This window comes from Poecilia reticulata, chromosome 22 (genome assembly GCF_904066995.2).
Source record: "Poecilia reticulata chromosome 22, P_reticulata-male-v2, whole genome shotgun sequence".
Lineage (NCBI taxonomy): Eukaryota > Metazoa > Chordata > Actinopteri > Cyprinodontiformes > Poeciliidae > Poecilia > Poecilia reticulata.
Genome location: NC_088851.1, coordinates 4,558,642 through 4,576,842, shown reverse-complemented (window position 1 = coordinate 4,576,842; position 18,201 = coordinate 4,558,642). Strand labels below are relative to the sequence as shown.

Sequence of the window (18,201 nt, the reverse complement as noted above, 5' to 3'; positions counted from 1 at the left end):
TTGACCGGCACTTCTTGGACTTTGCAAACGGCAGGAAAACAACTTAACTTCTTGACTGACAAAGTCAAACTATCAAAAGACAAAAGCAATGACTGGAATCAGGTCTCAAAAAAATGAAACCGTCAGAAAATGATCCACAGTATTTATAAAGTTGAGAGAGTATGACTAAGTCACCAAAATGTAAAGTTCTTTTCAAGTTGGAACAAAGAAAGTTGGTGGAAGAAGAATAATTGTGAGTTCATCTGAAAGGCAGTGGGTTTGTTTTTAGCTGATAAAAAAACAAAACAAACAAACATAAAGCATAATCAGATTTAGAGGCTGATGTAACAGACTCACTTGATGAACAGAATACTGCAGATAAAACTACCTCTCTTGTAGTTTTTCCCAAACAACCTATCAGAAGCACGATAGCAGTGACTCAGACATCCCCGGTGGAAATGCCAAACAAGCTTCGACACATTTCCCTCGTCGCTCTCAGCTTCGCTCTCCGCTGACAGAATCCAAAGCTCCAGACAGGCTTGGTGTCAGACACATTTGGGACCAGCAGTGTCCATGTGCACATTCGCAAACTGAAATCTGCCATTTTTAATATTTCTTGTGAAGTAATTGTCTTCCTCCTCCCTGAGTGGTTAGGGTACCAGTCATACCAGCTGCAGCACCATTTGGATACCCATTCATGTTAAACCTGCTGTACGATGGTCGGACATTCCCATCATGTCTACACTTGCATATAATTGTTTGAACAGATCGATGCGACGCCATCAGGAATCTGGAAGTTGATCCCAACGATGACCCAGACTCGTGCAGCTCCGTTATTCTCTTCAAGACATCTCGGCTGATTTTCTTTTGACTTTTCCACTGTTACAAAAAAAAACAAAAGAAACAACAAAAAAAAGCAGTGTGTTCCAGGTGTGGAATTAAAACACATAGACAGGTGTGACTCCAGCTAACTCAAATGTGTTGATTAACCTATCAGAAGTTTCCAAAGCCACATCATCATCATCAGGAGTTTCTCTTATTGTTTAAAGAGATAGAAGAATAGAATAGAAATATCTTTCATTGTCCCACACTGGGGAAAATTCAGGTGCAACTGCAGCAAAGTGACACGCAATTGAGTCATGTAGCTTCACACAAAGATAAAAGTATAAAAATATCAAGTAATATGAATGTATAATTTAAATAAAGGGTCAAGGGTTGCATTATTTTGAGACTTAAGGGGAAGAAAGCAATCTGTCATGTTTGAGGATTTGTGCAGGACCTTTGTGCAAAAATCACACCTGATAAGATAAAGTACATTAATCGTCCCTCACAGTGATCAGACTGCAAACGAGCAGAGAGAATGGGAGGGGAAAGACATAGCAAAGGGGTCAAAGGTCAGGATTTGAACCCCCCCTAGGCAACAGCCCCACTGGCACAAACAAATCCTGCTTTTTAAAGTATTGGTCTTTGCCTGTGGGTTTAGACAGTTGGTGAGCTGAACTGAATGCTCACTTTGTGTCCTTAAAGCGTCCTCGGTTAAACTCCAGTTTAACTTCTGCGTCCAGCCAGCCGGTGTTATCTAATGCCAGAAAATTCTGTACCTCTGAAACTGTAACCACAGGAGTTCAAAACAGTAACAGAGGACATGTGTTTGTGGTACATAGGTCAGAAAAAAATAAATAATCTGACCTGGTGACATCCCATTTTTGCAACTTATGTGCTGATCAGTGTTGAGTTAGTACAAGGAGAGACAGACAGATAGTGAGCCCAACCAAATAAATCAAATATGGATCAACTTGTTGCACATAAACAAGAAATGATGAAGGTCAGTGGAGTGTTTTGGGATTGATGTAAAATAAGACAAAAAAATCCCATTAGTAAATATATTGATGATAATAATAATAACAATAGTGAAATAAAACAGAAAACCTAAGAAAAAGAAGTTAGCTAACAGGATAAAAGAAATCATCACTAAATAATATCTCAGGAAATTGTAGCCAAAAGTGTGGAAATGATCAGTGTCGCCATGATGTGTGGTTGTGAGGATTGGACCCAAACGCTGTCGGAGGTGGGGAACAGATGGTGGATATTTAATGAGAAATTAACAAAACAATGAGTTACAAAGCAACAGGGAGGACAAGGGGAGCGAGAGCAGAAACAAACGGAAACCAGGTACAAGGAGGTAACAGAAGAATCCAGCGAGGAATGAAGGAGACTGGAACTGTCAGTGCTGGAACGATGACATGGAACTGAATGATAACTGGGTGCAGCTGTGAGGGCGGAGGAGAAGGCAGGCTGAGGGAGAGAGGGGGGAAGATGGCACAGTTTAGGCAGAAAATACAAAACATGAATAATTATAACCAATAATAACTAAACAAACACCAAAAAAGGCTGATCGAAAGAAAAGACTGAAGCTAAGGCTAAACATGGATGAACAACACAGGTGGACAAGCAAACAGAACTCATGCTTCAAATATACGTACCTAGTTTGGTTCAGAATCTTCACTCTGTAATCTTGGACCCAAAGTCAGGGCTAAACTACAGTTAAACTCTCCTGTGGTCCGGAGCCCAAAGAGTTAACTGCTCTGGATTAAGAAGAAAAATCCCAGCTCAACCTCAGAGACCACATCTGGCCAGAAGACACCTGAACTGCACTGTCCACGGCTGACTGGGAAAAACCTCAGCGTCAGTCAGGATTTGACCCAGAGACGAGTTTATCCAACATGACAGAATGAACTCTGGAGGTCAACACGAAGGTCAACATTCTGCACTGTAGAGTCATTGCATAAATGTTGTTTGATAAGAAAATACTAAATAATTACCTATGCACAGTCATGAGTCTACATATTCATAGATTTTGACTTATTTCAGTTTTACTGATTGAGTGACTTAGAAGGTTCTCCTTCATAGATCATGTTTTTTGTCCCGCTGTGGGGAACACCTCGTCCTTGTCAGAAGTTTGAATGAAAGTCAGCCTTGCATGAATGGCAGCAGTAGGCGCCCAGACCCTCACAGTGTACTGTAAATAGGGCTGCCGTAGCATCAGTCAAAAAACATTTTCATTTCACTCAGAAGCTTGTGGACAACCAGACCTCAGTGTGCAAAGCCAAACAGTCTGCAGGGCCTTGAGCCCAACCGCACGGTTTGTCTGTTAGCTTGTGGAAAGTCGGCTAGTGCTACTGTGAAGAAGCAACACTTTTACACTGATTTAGCAAGTAGCAAAGCTTCATAAAACAGTGGAAGCAATGCCTTACACCATGGCAGCTAAGAAGACATTGGTTTGCAGAGGTTTTTCCAAGTCCAACTCCACCACAGTGGTAATTAACGCCGTGCAGGTACCTGCTTCCTCGGCTCACGGGGAGATATTTCACTCTTATCTAGAGAAGCTGTGAGCTCCATACCTGTGTGGCGAACTTTAAATGCACATGAGCCAGTGTTATCAACACCATTCAACATGCCAGAGAACTATCAACCACATCTCTGCAGGAGCACAAGCTGAAAGTGTTTGAAAGCTGGTGTGCAGACTCTCGCACAATCTCCCATTGTTGGTTGATGGGGTTGACCTCATAGGACCTTATTGATAAAGGCAATAAAACAATTTTGCACAGAGAAGATATTTGGCGCTGTTTCAGCCTTTCATATCGGCTTCAGGGCTGAAAAACAGCAGACCAACATCCATCAGTGAGTCATTACATGAAAAACTCACACAGCAAAATTACCCAGAGGCTCCACCATGCAGCCTTCCCACTGTTTTAGAGGCCATTTCTTCTTCTCATTTTGTTAAATACCATCTCCACTGGCCAAAGAATTTGCCTATTTGACATTTTGAATATAAATAAATTTAATGGAAACACGCCAATTTAGAAAAAAAATTAAAAATCACTTTTCAATAAATAGTTTTGGCGCGAGGATGAGGTGGTTTTTCTAGCAATATTGATATTGGTTTATGTTGCGCCACACGAGTCACATGACCGACAACTGGACGTTGCCACTGGCGCAAACCACGAAGAAGAAAACGACAGGAAGTAATCGGAGGATTATGGTGCAGGTATGCTTTTTTTAATGACTTGGGCCGTGAACAAAATTATTCATATTTGATTTGAATTGTGTTTCTCATTTAATGGGATCACAGCAATTGCGGATTCATTTTTTATTTTTATTTTTTGACATTAGCGGAATATTGACAAAGTTTCCCGCACATTTGTAATGGATACAAAGCTAGTCATGCTAATCGGGAGAGTGGCGCTAGCTTCTCTTAAGTGATGGGCTAACAGAAAGTGGTGCATAATGGTGAAGTGGAAAGAATGTGATCTGTGGGTAATAATCTGATTTTAGTTGAATTCATTGGTTGCAAATGTTTCAGCTTCAAGTCTTTTTGCAGTCTACCAGCTCTGACATCTAAAGACTGAATGTTTTTTTTTATTTTGTCCATTTTGTTCTTGCAGGACAGCAATGAACATCACTTTTTAAGTCTAATACCAAGCCGGGTAATACTGCTCGGCACCTCGGATCCGTTCTTGTATACGTTTCTTAACAGAAGTGGGCGTGGCTTCTGTCCTAACCCTAACCTCTTGTGGGCGTGGCTTCCCCTGGCCTCTGTCCTAACCCTAACCACTTGGATGCAGGACACCATCAAGGTCATTTCTGTAGCGCTAATTTCATTAGACAGACATGTTGACAATGGCTCTTGTGCCAAACGTAAGCAAAACGGGATGGTTGATATTAGAAGAAAGTACTTTGTCAGAACCTTAACTGGCCAACAAAACCGACGACACACACAACTGTGAAAATTGTATAGAACAGTTTATTAAATTCAGACTTATAAGAAGTCGTATTCCAATGCGCTCCATGGCATGAAGCGCTCAGTGTAGCGCCAACCCACAAAGGATCGATCACGCCCACGAAACATAAATAAACCAAATCGACATATTTACAGTTCAACACGGACAGACGGAGAAATGGGATTGGTGCACAGAGACCAAAGCGTCTGCATGTGCAGGCAGAGGCTTGAGACGCACAATGGAATTGGTTTCCATTCGAACAATTTATCCGAGAAAACTACTCGGGTTTCCGGAAAACAAACAAGGACGGAAAGCCTAGGATGGGATCACATTTTCTTGGTTTGACTGTTGATACACCAGTCAGTAATGCTTCAGTCAGTATACGGAGATGATGCAGTATCTTACCAATGTGGTGGAATAAAGTTGTGAAGGTTTGTCCCATTATCCAACATGTACTTGGAGCAAAATCCAAAAACTCCTGATGAATGATTATTCCAAACCCTCCTGTGAAATATAAACCAATAATCAAAAAGAAAAATTGCAACAATATTTGTCCAAAAAAAAAAAAAAAAGTCAGAAAAGGATTAAAGTAACATAAAAAATAACAAACAGGGTTTGGTTTTGACGAGGCAAAATCACTTAAAAAACCATCCAGCTTCCACTTTTAACAGGGTGGACCCTGTTTAAATTTGGAAACAGTGATAATTTTATAACTCTGAATCATCTTTTGTAAGCTGACCGGACGAATGAACAAAAAACAAACAAAAAAAAAACCCATCACTTTGACTTCCTCCGTCTGACACAGTCAAGACTAACGTGATCTAAAAACCCTGCAGAGTAATGAAACAAAAACAAAAAACTGCACTCATTGTGAAAAAAGAGAAGGTCTTTAGAAAAGTACAATCATAGAAAGCACAACCTTATAGCTAACAGTTTGTGTGTGTGTGTAGTTCCAAAAAGCAGGTCATGTGACTCTTCCAGCGCATTAAAACAAAGGCCATGTGGATCACACACCCGTCATCAGGTCCAGGTTCCCCATAGACACAGCAGAGGGGACAAAACAGTACCAACCAACTCTTTTTATGGAAATGCTGTATTGCTGTGACACAGGAGAGCTGCAGAACTCAACCTTTTTTTATTTTGTAGTGATGCACCGATCTGACCACAGATTTCTTTTTACTTCATTTATTATAAATGCATCAAAACTACAAAAATTACTACTACTTTAGGTTTGCAAACGCATCAACATTTATCCTCATTTTTGAAGTTTAATGTGAAAAATCCATATACGCTATTAGCCCATATACACTAATAATGTATTTTTCTGGTAGACTTAAAACACCCACCTCCATTGTTTTCTTGTGTATGTTATATATAATCATTGCTCAGTCTATATTGAAAGTAAAAAAAGATCAGATTTAGGAAAGATGTTAAAGCTTAGTGTGGCATGTGCAACTACAGCTAGCTTCACATGCTAGCTGTAGTTAGCTGTAAGTGCTAATGATGTATTTTTTCTCTATTTGATGCACTTAAACATTACAGATACACGTTTACAAGTTGTTAAAATGTATAGTAAATAAGCTACGGGCTTAATAAGATTAAAAAATTCATCTGGTCTGGACTAAGAAGAAAGTCTGGTCTTCATCTTCCAAGGTTTTATTTGGATTTTAGGCTGAGTTATTGTTGTATTCTTGACTGGGAACTTGGAAAATCTGACTTTGGAATACAATGCGTACCTATTAGCAGCTCCTACACATCAAACCTTTTCAAAATGGGGATTTAAGAGGTGGGTACATGTTGACGTCATTTTGGCAGGCCACCATTTTCACAGCTGAAAACGTTCGCTAGAAAATGGGCAAAACAAAAGTCGGCACGCAACGACCAGAACTCACTGAGGTCTAGCTCTGTTGTAGCAGCCGAACCTCGAAACGCTTCACCGATACTGAAAATGACAAACTTTAGGTCTGCTTCACACAGTAACAACATCCACACCGAAAACTGTTTTCATTTTCACTGCTTGTGTATGGTGTGTTCAAACATTGGAAGAATACCAGATTTTTGAGTCTTGGATTTGCCCGTCGAGCTGAAAATTCTCGGTGCATCTTTACAAAAAAAACCAAACAAACAAACAGTTATTGTAACCATAAAAAAGTTGTAGTTTTGTGCGTTTCAGGGGGGGAAATCGCCAGCAGAAGGCCGTGTTATCGGTTGCAGAAAAGTACACTTAGCCGTCTTTCCAAATGGCACTCCGGGTCCTGCAAGCTCCTCTCTGGTGTTTTTTTTTTTTTCTTTCCAAAGCAAGGCAACGCTCTCCACTTGGTTCCCCAAAAACATGTGAAAACAAACACTGAGAATAATTTCAAAGAGGTGACCACCGCGGTCTTGTCTCCAGGCGGGGGTCACACTGTAACATTCAGCTATCCATTAACGGCAAAGAGCGAACCTCCTCTTTGTTTTCGTCTCTCACAGTATATCACACTATCTTACAGGTCAATATGTAAAAACAAAAAGCCTTTTACAAGCAATGGCGCCTTACAATATGTACAACATTGGTCAAACTTATCTTAACCAAAGGGGCGGAAAAAAAGGGTATAAACAAAGTTTTGCCTTCAACTATGTACAGATAGTAACGAAGATGTGCTAGAAAAGGATTGAGCACCTCAGGAGTTAATCTGGAAAATTTACAGAGAAAAAAGTACTGGCTTTAAGATAAAAAACAAAAAACAACCTCACATTCATTCCTTCATGTTCCCGTCTGATACATGCAAAAAGACACGAGGGCTAGCGCTAGCATTCAGCCTGAGAGGGCAGACGGCCCCTTTCTAAAGGCAAGTCACATCAGGCGGACGGGACTCAAACGCCTCTCTATGCAATACGTCATCTCATATAAAAAAAAATGATTATGAAAAAAAGATGGCCGTCTTCTTTTTTATGTTTTCTTTTTGTTTTTTTTTTTGGTCTTCCAAATCAGGCAGATTGTGTGTGTGGAAACACCACTCGGTGTTCCCACGAGCATCAAAGGCCCCTTGGGAGTGAGGAGTGTCCCCCTGGTTCTTCATACCTGAGGCGTAGCTGTGTGGGATTGAACACTGGCTCAACGTTGGGAGTGAGCAGCACGTTTTGACCGGATCCGTTTTAGTTTTTTTTTTTTAGCGTCAGTGTCGAGGATGATTTTGTTAAAGAGTGAGAAAAGAGGCAGTTTCTGAGAGAGATCAGAGGTAAACGCTGCAGAGAAATCAGTGGGCAGGTTTACACACAGCTGGCTGAGAGCAGGATTAAAAAACAAACAAACAAAAAACTGCCCTTTTTTCTTTTGTTTTGTTGAAATACCCACAAGAAAAATGCTTTTGAAAGAGCCTTCCCCTCTTATAAAGGGTGAAAGTTGAGTAGTGTAACGCTGCATGAACGATAAATGACTCGGTGTTTTTTCTACAGTCTACGTTTAAAAAGTTTTTCGTCGCTATTCTCTGGCGGCGAAGTGACCGGGCGGGGCAGGACGGGAGCTTCTCGTGTCGCACGGTATCCGAACGCAGCGTTTTCAGCTGGAGGACGCCTGGCGTGCGGGGCGGCCCATGGACGAGGAGCTGTACGTCCGGGAGCGCTGCCTGACGGCAAGCCGGCACGGCAGCTCCAGCTCCTGGAACAGGGACATGGCAGTGATGTCGGCCGCCTCGGGACGCTCGCCAGGGCTCGGAGACAGCATGCTGCGGACCATGGTCAGCTGTTAACAGAGAGGCGGACATGTTTGGTTTATGAGACATCAATGCAGTCGAGAATATAGTCTGGCAACACAGAGTGGAGGCACTTTAAAGAGTCTGAGAGTCACAGGTTGCGCTCCAGGATTATGTTAATCTCGTTACAAAGTAAACAGCTCTGCTAAGCAGCAGCTGTAACACTCACTGGATGAGTCAGTGTCTGATTTAACAAGGAAAACAACTTGGGCTCAAACCATTGATCACGATTAATCGATTATTTAAACAATCGTCAACTAATTCAGCAATCAGTCAATCGTTAAAATTCCTATTAAGTATCTTCTGTTATCCAATTATTAAAAAATAATCTAATGATCAGCCCTACACTGTACTGATGTTTAAGTCAAGCAAAAAGGACAGAATTTTTCTCAGGTTGAGTTTTGTTCTTTCATCCTTTGCTACAAATGATCAAGTGTTCACCAATAGAAAGCTGTCACTGCATTTTAGGGAATAAAATGTGTTTTTTTTTCTTTCTGCCTGTGTTTTTGAATGTATTTATGATATTAGTATGAAACAACCTTAAGTGGTTAAATTTAAAATCCAATTAATCGATTAAGAGTTTGACTAATCGATTACTAAAAACCGTTGGCTGCAGCCCTACAAACAACATGTGGAGTTTTTATTAAAAACACATTAAAGTTATGAATTTCACTTCATATTGAATAAAAGCATCAAATTTGAAAGATTTTATTTTTTTCTAATTCAGAGCTTTAGGCGATAAATTAATCCACATCATAGTTGTATTAGTGTGGACGGGTAATTTACATCTACTCTCTGATAATATTACAAGAAGAAAAAAATGTAATGCAATCAAAGCTTCCACAGATGTTAGTTGTATTTGTAGCCACTGGGTGGCAGCAGATGACCACTCACCTCCTCAGGGTTGTTTCTGGAGAAAAGCTCTGGGAAGCGCAGAGCTCTCACCTCGGTGAGTGTCTGAAAGGAGGAAGGCAACCACCGGTGAGTGAGGAGGCCCTGAAGGCTCATCACAGACAAAAGCTCCACCACTGAAATACTGTACAGGACCTGACTGAGCATTTCAGAGCAGGAAAAATAACCAAACCCGTCACTCCTACCGCTCATACGGTTTCAACTGAGAAAATATTTTACATTTTGACGTTTAGCAAAGAGTTCCTTCTCTGAACTTTTCTCCATTTCATCATGTTTGAATCGCAAGCTTTTATTTGTGATTCAAACCATAGCAGCTCAGAAGGAGGAAATCATCTAAAAGGTGGTGAAAAGTTGCAATTGTTATCGCTCGATATCTAGAGATTGAAATGTTTGCCTCTCTTTTTTGCAAAATAGTTGATTGAGCTTATTGATCGGCTAATGTTTAATTGATAAGCGGCCATTTTGCTACAAGTTTTTTTCTCATATCGAGAAGGCTGACCGTTTGTCATGATATGCTGAAATTAAAAAAGAAGCACATGATTATATTTTAAATTTTTTTTTGTGTGAGCTGCATTAAATGCTAGTTGAATAAACAGAAGATTATCACATTATTAAACTTATTTAGACAGATTACAAACATCTTGATATAAAACCCTGAAGTTTGTTACTGCGACATGGTAAAATGCGAAAAAGTTTAAAGAGGCGCTATTATGTGTTTTACAGCCACATAGTGACATTTTCTAGCACAATCAAGTAACAATGTTAACTTCTTTTTTTTTTTTTAATGATGTAGATATCAAATAAGACTTAAAAGAAACTTGACTTTGTAATTTAATGCCTTGAAATTGGGCCTTTGTCTCTTTAAGAAACTGCTGCTCTTTCTGAAGCTCCGCCTTCAGGAAGTCATCACAACATGGCTCCTCTATTTAACAATGTTTTTACCAGCGTTGCTCTGAGAAGTAGCTCTTATAATGAGCTCCACAGATGTGTAGGTTCACCAGCTGTTTGCTAATTGCTGCTGGCTAGTCTGAAGGAGCTGAGTGAGCGAGAGCTGCTCTATGAGGTGGAAGCTTGAAAGCTTCGTGAGGAGGAGCTGTGCTTCAAAGGCGGTGTTAGGTCCAATCAGGTGCCTTGCTCAGCTGATGGTTGCCATGGAGACTAAAGGATTTCTCAGTCCTTTAAAATGTGCCTTAAAAGAATCAAGGCAACACTCCAGGTATGTTTTTGATGAGGGAGTAACATTATAATCTGATGTAAAGCTCAAAAAAGTCGATTTTACATGATACTGCCCCTTTAATAAGTTTGAATATTTCTTCACGGCTCAAAATCAGGAGATAATTAGACGTCTGTGTGTTTGCCGACTCACCCTCACTCTCTCCATCTGGGTCCTGAAGGGGTACAGCAGCTCGAACAGGATCAGCCCCAGAGAGTAGATGTCCACCTTGTGAGAGTACGAGTTACCGGAGAGCTGCGGGGCGGGGCAGAGCAGACACGGCGGAGTCAGTCTCGTGTTTGTGTTCTGTAACAGAGTCACTTCTGCAGCGGCGTTCGTTTCCTTCACCTGCTCAGGGCTCATGTAGAGCTTGGTGCCGACCTGGCCCGTGTGCCGGGTGAGGAGCGGGGCGGGGGTCAACACGCTGGGCTCGTCCTCGTCGTCCTCCTGGTCCATGGCGGTCACCAGGCCGAAGTCCCCCACCTTCACCACGTCGTCCATGGTGAAGAAGATGTTGGAAGGCTGGAGGGAGCAGAGAACAAGTCGAGTTGGTTTGTGCAGCACATATCAGCCACCAGGCAGTTCAGAGTGATTTAAATAATGAAAACATCAGCCAATTATAAAACATCCCATTGTGTCAAATGCATGAAAATCATCAAGCAAGTAAACATCAAATATGTTGATCAAAGTTCCAGTTTTTATTAATCTACAGCAGCTCTAAACAGGTCTGATTTAAATGAACTCAGTGTTTTTACAGTTTTCTGGAAGTTTGTTCTAGATGTGTGGTTCAAAGAAGCTGAATGCTGCTTCTCTATGTCTGGTTCTGGTTCTGGTTCTGGGGCTGCAGAGCAGAACCAGAACCAGAAGACCTGAGTGGCATGTTTCAAGTAAGCAAATTTATTTCCGAAATGTCAAATTGTGCAACGACGTGGTCCATCGAAACACAGTTAATGAACGACCAGGACAGTGTCAGTACTGTGGTGGGCATGGCAACCAGACAGAAACACGTCAAAGCGGTTGGTTATCATTAAGAAGGTATTGATTAGTTTTCAATAGGTTGGCTGATGAATGAATGGTTGAAGATTGGCCTGTATTTATCCAGTAGTGATTTATCCAGATTGTTCTCTTTTTGTCAGTGCTTTAAACTTTCTAAACCCGATAGTTTATTAAAGTATCCAAAATTTGTTGATCCTTTATCCGTGACTTCTCGCTTTGTTGGCTGAAGTTGTAAGTTTGTAGACCAATAAATATTGGCAGTGGTTACAGAAACTAGTGTATTAAAAAAAACTTATAATAAATAAACAAACAATTCTTAGCCTGGTGGTAAGTAAAGCCTAGAGGCCCGCCAGGCTTATAAAACCCTGGGAGAAATCCTGGGTTTAGTCACTGCAGACACATGGGATGCATACCATTTCTTCCTCCTCGGCGCAGGTTTTGCTTGCCTTTACCTTCAGGTCTCTGTGCATCAGGCCCTTGCTGTGCAGGAAGTCGACGGCCTCTGCGATCTGCAGGAAGATGTCCAGACACTGGTTGAGCTCCCTCTGGTCCGGCAGGCACCGCTGAGCCATCCAGTCCTTCAGGTTCTCCTTCCGACAGAGCTGCATCTGGATGTACAGGTACACCTGCAGGAAGGACGCCGTGTTCAAGGACAATCTGACAACAGGACGGCCGAGCGTCTGAGCTGGTCGCTTGGTAATAACCTTTGGGGAAGGCTGGCAGCGCTGGATCGGCTGGGTGGCTGGGAGAGCTAGGGTGAGCGAGGTCGGTCGAGGAGGACTAGAGGAGGCCGGCGGCGCAGCCTCCTCCTGCCTGCTGTGAGAAGAAGAACTCTTCTTCTCCGTCAGCGTTCCAGGACCGGCGGCGCTCGTGCCCGAGTCCGTGTCGGCGTCGGCATCCCGATCGCAGCCGGAGTCCTCGAAGACGATGTCGAAGGAGGAGGAGGTGCAGTCGCTGGGGCCGCGGGGCGGGCACAGCTCGAAGGAGTTGGGGGTGTCAGAGGCGTCGGGGTCGGCCTGGCTGTCCCGCTCAGACATCAAGCTGTCATGGCCCGGCAGCGGCTGGAAGGACAGGTCGCCGTCTCCATCATCGGCGCTGAAGCCGGCGTTGCTGTTGGAGAGGAGAGCCTGAGCGCTGACGGATGTGTCTCCGTCTGGACCGGACGTGGGGGACACAGAGCTGGACACGGGGACTTTGACCGACAGCACCTCCATGTGGTCGGGGATGCTCATCGGCCAATCAGTGGTACTGGAAGAGGAAGAGTTATTATTACTACAGTCAGTCCACACGTGAAGACTGGATTTCATTCTGAGGGATTATCAATTCCTCTGCTGAACTACAGGACAGGATGATTTAAAACCAGCTGGAAATACAATGTTTACTAGGAATTTACAGATAAATATGCAACGGGATAAAACTTTATTACAGAGTGGAAAACATACAAGAAGGAAACTAAAAGGAAGGAAAGAAGAAAAGAAAGGCAGATAGAAGGAAACAAAAATTAGAAAGAAGGAAGGAAGAATGGAAAGACTACAAGGATGGAAACAAGGAATGAAGAAAAGAATTACAAAAAGAAGGATTAAAGGAAAACTAAAAGGAAAGCAGGAAAAAGAAAGGAAATCAGGAATTAAAAGCTAAACAAAAAGAGAGAAGGAATGAAGAAAAGACAAAAATAAAGGAATAAATGAAGAAAAAGGACAGATTAAAGAAAAGACTAAAAATAAAAAAGGAAGAAATGAAGAAGGAAGAAAGGAAAGGAAGAAAAGTTTTAATGGACAGAAAGAGTGAAAAAAGGAAGAGAAAAATGGGGGAAGCAAGGGAGGAAGAAAAGAAATTAGGAAAATGAAATAGAAACAAAGTAAAAAAAAAATGAGCAAAGGAAAGAGAATAGAAAGGAAAGAGAAGTCGGAAAGATGGACATAAAATAACAAACAAAGCTCAGAACAGAAATTTCCATAATTTTTCTATGGTAAACCCGTCTACCCGGACAGGATGTGACCCCAGCAGCCTCAGCGACCCCCTGACCCCGCCCTCTAACCTGGCGTCCTTGTGCCACCTCTGGTCCATCTCCTCCTGCCAGCCCTCGGGGGGGCTCTCCTGCCAGGCGTTGAAGTAGCGGATGATCCCTGGGTGCTCCAGCTTAGCCAGGGCCTTCACCTCTCGCATCACCTTCTCCCGAGCCAGCTCCCTAGACCACACACACACACACACACACACACACACCACAAGGCTGAAAAACATCCAGCTTTCACACCGATTTCAACTTCTGCGCTAAAAACTATTTGTGATGTTGCAATAAAACGGTAAAACTGAAAGTAAAGGAAATTTTTATTCTGCACGAGTTTTAAAAACACCTTATGAGATGAAAATACATAGTCCTCTGAAAGCATGGGAACTGTAAGAGTATTTTCTTAATATTAGTTGCAGATCGTAACTAATATTTAGATTTGACATCAACAGCTGGACATGAGACAAAGGTCGACTTTTCATGCCACATTTTTATGTTAACTAAAGAACCGAAAAATGGCAAAACCTTTTTTCTTAATCCTTAATCTTGGGAGACTCTTGTGTAAACATCGACCAACCTTATCCAGCGATCTCATCCACCTCTGAAAATCAGAAGCAGCTACATTCAGCGACTTTTCAGACAAAAAAAAAGGTTGGAATCAGAAGGTCAGGATTTCTAAAGGCGTCGTCTATGAGTCAATCTTCTCTTTCTCTGAACATGAACCATTCTGTTTCATTGGTAACTCTTCATCTTTGTCTCATCAGTCCATCAAACTTTGTCCTAGAAGCTTCGGGGTTTTCTCTACTTCTTGGTTTTAGTCGTTTTACCCTGGATTTCCAAATGACCTCTGGTGTTTGTCGTCTTCAAACAGTAGACTCTGTGACCAATACCTGTTCTGCAGTGGTTTCCATCATCTGCCGCTAATGTTTAAATTGGTCTATCCGTTATTTTCTCTTCCGTATATTCCTAACAATTGCCAGTTTTTGTGCAATATCTCAAATCTTTCATTTCTCTTCTGTTTAGAATTGCTATTGGCTGTTTATCCCTCAAACACAATCTGGTTTTCTTTTTGGATGCAACTCTACACCATAAATACAGTCTACAAACGCAAAACCAAAATGAGAATAAGACTTTCAGCTATATTTTTTGTTTAAATGATCATCAACAAACAATTTTCAATCACACATCTCATTATTAATATTTGCAACCAAAGCCAGAAGTATAGAAATTGCCTTCACGGCTGCAATACTTTTTTGGAGGGAGCCGTGCCGAACGGTCCGCAAGTGTTAAGAGAAGCAGCATTAAATATCCATGCTTGCGCGTATAAATAATAAATGCACCGCTAATATTGGTTTCAAAACGCCAGTTAAGCGTTTGTGTGGTTGTCTGTGTTTAACAAGTAGGCCACAGCTTACATAACCGGCTTTAAAGGAAACAGAGCTGGTAGCCCCAAGCAAGGAAGAGTGCTGCAGCCGGGCGAGAGGCGCTACCTGTTGGGCAGGCGGATCCTTTTGATGGCGTAGTTGCAGTCGTCCACCTTGTTGCGAGCTTCAAAGACGACGCCGAAGCCCCCGCGGCCGAGGCACTGCACGGGCTCAAAGTCTGTTAGGTACCTGGGAGGCAGGAGGGGGGGGGGGGGAGATACACGCTGGTTATCCCTGGGCAAGGAAGACTTCACAGTGTTCAAGAGAACCTTGGAGAATTCAAGGTAAAACACAGAAAATATTCACTTGCTAGAATTTGATTACTGAGGTTTTCATCATCCATTCAAAATTAGAGAGGCTGCATAAAGTTACAGGGTCTCCAAAGGCTTCAGAGACAATTTAAGACTTTTTAAGACCTTTATAATGGAAAGCTGAATGAAATTTCAGACTGAAAAATATATATATAAATATAGGATTAGGCTGGCAATAGAAGTAAGACAATGGTAACAAAAAAAAATGCTGTCTGGCCAACTGGCGATACATTTGCACTTCCCCATGCTAGAGAAAAGAAAGCCAGCAAGCTAGCAAGGGTGTGTTAGCAGCTAGTTACAAACCACCTCAAGGCACACAATGTATTGAAGATGCCTGCATGTGACTCAAACTTTTGCCTGACAGAAAAGTCTCGCAAGAAAAAAAAGAACTACATGCAACATTGAATAATCCTGCGACAACAAAATTTAAGACGTGTGATTAGCATATTTAGGACGGTGAAGAGTTCTTCTTCAAAATTCATTTAAGACTTTTTAAGGATGTGCTGCCATCCTCAGTTATGTCGCTGCAGGAGCCTGAAACATTAGAAACTCAAGCAGAAAATAATTAATTTGTGAAAATTGCTTGCCCACTTTTTAGACAGGATTTGGAGGGTGTGCTGTGGTGGTGCAGGGGTTAAGCACAGTCCACATATGGAGGCCTCAGTCCTCGACGTGGCTGTCGCTGGTTTGATTCCTGGCCTGGCGACCTTTGCTGTATGTCTTCCCCTTCTCTCATTACCCACTTTCCTGTCAGCTAACTATCAAATAAAGGCCACTAGAGCTGATAAAACCTTTAAAAAAAGACAGGATTTGGAATCATTGAAAAAGTAAAAACTTGAAGTTGGGGCATCATTTTGACCCGTTCAGATCTGCACTGAACAGATGGACAGTACCTTAATTTGTCATTAATTATCTTTTGTGGGATTTAAAAAAAAAAAGTTTGAGAAAAGTGTCTCTTTTTTTTTTAAACAATCTTTCTTTCATCCATGTCTAAAATTCAGGAGATTGAACCTATGAGTAAACACCGTATCCTGCTATTGCACTGTAGAATTAGCTTGCATGAGCACGGCCTCATGAATCATTACCACAATTACTACTGCAGCCAAATCTAAAGGAGTTTTTGATAAATGAGGAGCAGCACCGTGCGCTTACCGCTTGGGAAGGCACATTCAGACCTGGCTGCACCCTGGAAAAGCATCCCTGCTCCGGCTCAACACGGAACTCGGAGGCAAAATTGTGAGAGCAGCAGCTGTCACTTTTAGCTCGGACAAGGTCTGGACCTAAATTAATCTATCAACCAGTTTTAAGGGACAGATGCAGGTTTTAGGGTGGATTTATCTCCACAAACATCAAATCAGCAAGAAGAAGTGAGAAACTTCTGAGAGTGTTCAGACGGTGATGAAATGTGACCCCGTGACCCCGCAGCAGATGGAAGGTAGGCGGAGCCGGCGCCGCGAGGAGAGGTGCAAAGGTCACTCTGATTTGACAGCAAACAGCCGAGACACCCAATCGCACATTACCACGACTCCCATCTCCCCATCTCTGCCTTGTCCTATCAAGGCAGGCTGGAAGACCAGTGGTCACCATGGTAACAGCGCTCAATCTGTAGCTACACCTTAAACGAGTGAGGCTCTGGAAATGCGAGGATAATAAGTCGTGGAACAGCAGCGGGAGCCGGGAGAAGTTCAGACAGAAAAGACAAATGGGTCGGGCGCTCCTCTGTGGGGCAGTTAGTGGAGTACCTGGACACATATTCGCTGAAGCGGTTCTCCACGGCAACCGGCTCTTTGGATTCGACGACTTCAAGGTCAAACTTGCTGTCGGTCTGGCACTGCGTCTCGGACTCTTTCCGTTGCTGCGACGGACACACAGATGATGGCAAAAATATGTCAAACACACACATACACACACACTTAGGGACAAAAACACCCACTTTTAGCTACTTAAAGGTGCAGTATGTGAAGTTTACAAAAAATATTTTTTACACATTTGTTGAAACGGTCATCATGTCGTGACAGTGTGTTATGAGACAGATAATCTGTGGAAAAAAACACAATCTCCTCTCCTTTCCCCAAGCACCATCTAAGAACAACCAATCAGGAGGCGGGCCTTAACACTGTCAATCACCCCTGCTCTGCTCTCTGCTATGTTGCAGATACCACAGCCTGTTGTGAATGCTAAAGCTAGTTAGCATGGCAACCAATGACAGCAGATAAATGGTTTTCCAGTAGCGGTATGGTGCGTTTCTTCAGACGGCAATAGTAACTCAGGGAAGAAGTGGAGAAGATTGATCTTTTCACACAGATTATCCATCGCTCTCAACATAGTGACCGTTTTAACAATAATGTAAAAAACATATTAAAGATTTTTTTTAAAAAAAAGTTACATACCGCAGTTCTAACAACAGTCAGGGCGTGAACTCTTACCCTGACGTAGGCCACAGGGGCAGGCGGGTGGAAGAACCTGCGGACGACGTAGGTGGTGGCAGCGATGCAGAAGACGATGGTGCCGAGGATTTCCTTCCACCAGGGCAGCAGCAGCACAGGGTCCTTTCTCCTGCGGATGTCTGAGCCCGCCTCATTTCTCTTTATCAGACTGATGGCACTTTCACGTTTCTCCCGGTAATTCTTGCTGTAGGGGAAGTAGTAACCGTTGTCTGCGGTGACAAGACGGAGACGGAAATCAGAGAGATATCAGTTCGATCTGCACCTGGCACATACAGCCTCTCGCAAATTAGTTAGTGCATAATTGTGAAACTGAGGGACGATAACAGAAGTCTGAAAACATTTATCCGTCGGTTTTGTTGAAGCCCTTTACGTTGCAGCTACCACACTTCAGGGTACGTC

At 42.5% G+C, this 18,201-nt stretch overlaps 1 protein-coding gene across 3 annotated transcripts in view; it reads right to left on the bottom strand.

Moving 5' to 3' along the window:
* Nucleotides 1-4,763: 4,763 nt before the first annotated feature.
* eif2ak3 (eukaryotic translation initiation factor 2-alpha kinase 3) overlaps nucleotides 4,764-18,201 on the bottom strand; it is a 52,005-nt gene continuing 38,567 nt past the window's right edge. For all 3 annotated transcript variants that reach the window (XM_081602948.1, XM_081602950.1, XM_081602949.1), the window contains 10 exons: nucleotides 17,782-18,011; nucleotides 17,098-17,210; nucleotides 15,111-15,233; nucleotides 13,651-13,800; nucleotides 12,317-12,860; nucleotides 12,065-12,238; nucleotides 10,965-11,138; nucleotides 10,770-10,871; nucleotides 9,386-9,448; nucleotides 4,764-8,481 (listed from right to left, as the gene is read on the bottom strand). In XM_081602948.1, coding sequence (XP_081459074.1) covers nucleotides 8,299-8,481; nucleotides 9,386-9,448; nucleotides 10,770-10,871; nucleotides 10,965-11,138; nucleotides 12,065-12,238; nucleotides 12,317-12,860; nucleotides 13,651-13,800; nucleotides 15,111-15,233; nucleotides 17,098-17,210; nucleotides 17,782-18,011 — 1,856 coding nt within the window. In that variant the 3' untranslated portion in view covers nucleotides 4,764-8,298. The remainder of the gene's footprint in view (nucleotides 8,482-9,385; nucleotides 9,449-10,769; nucleotides 10,872-10,964; nucleotides 11,139-12,064; nucleotides 12,239-12,316; nucleotides 12,861-13,650; nucleotides 13,801-15,110; nucleotides 15,234-17,097; nucleotides 17,211-17,781; nucleotides 18,012-18,201) is intronic.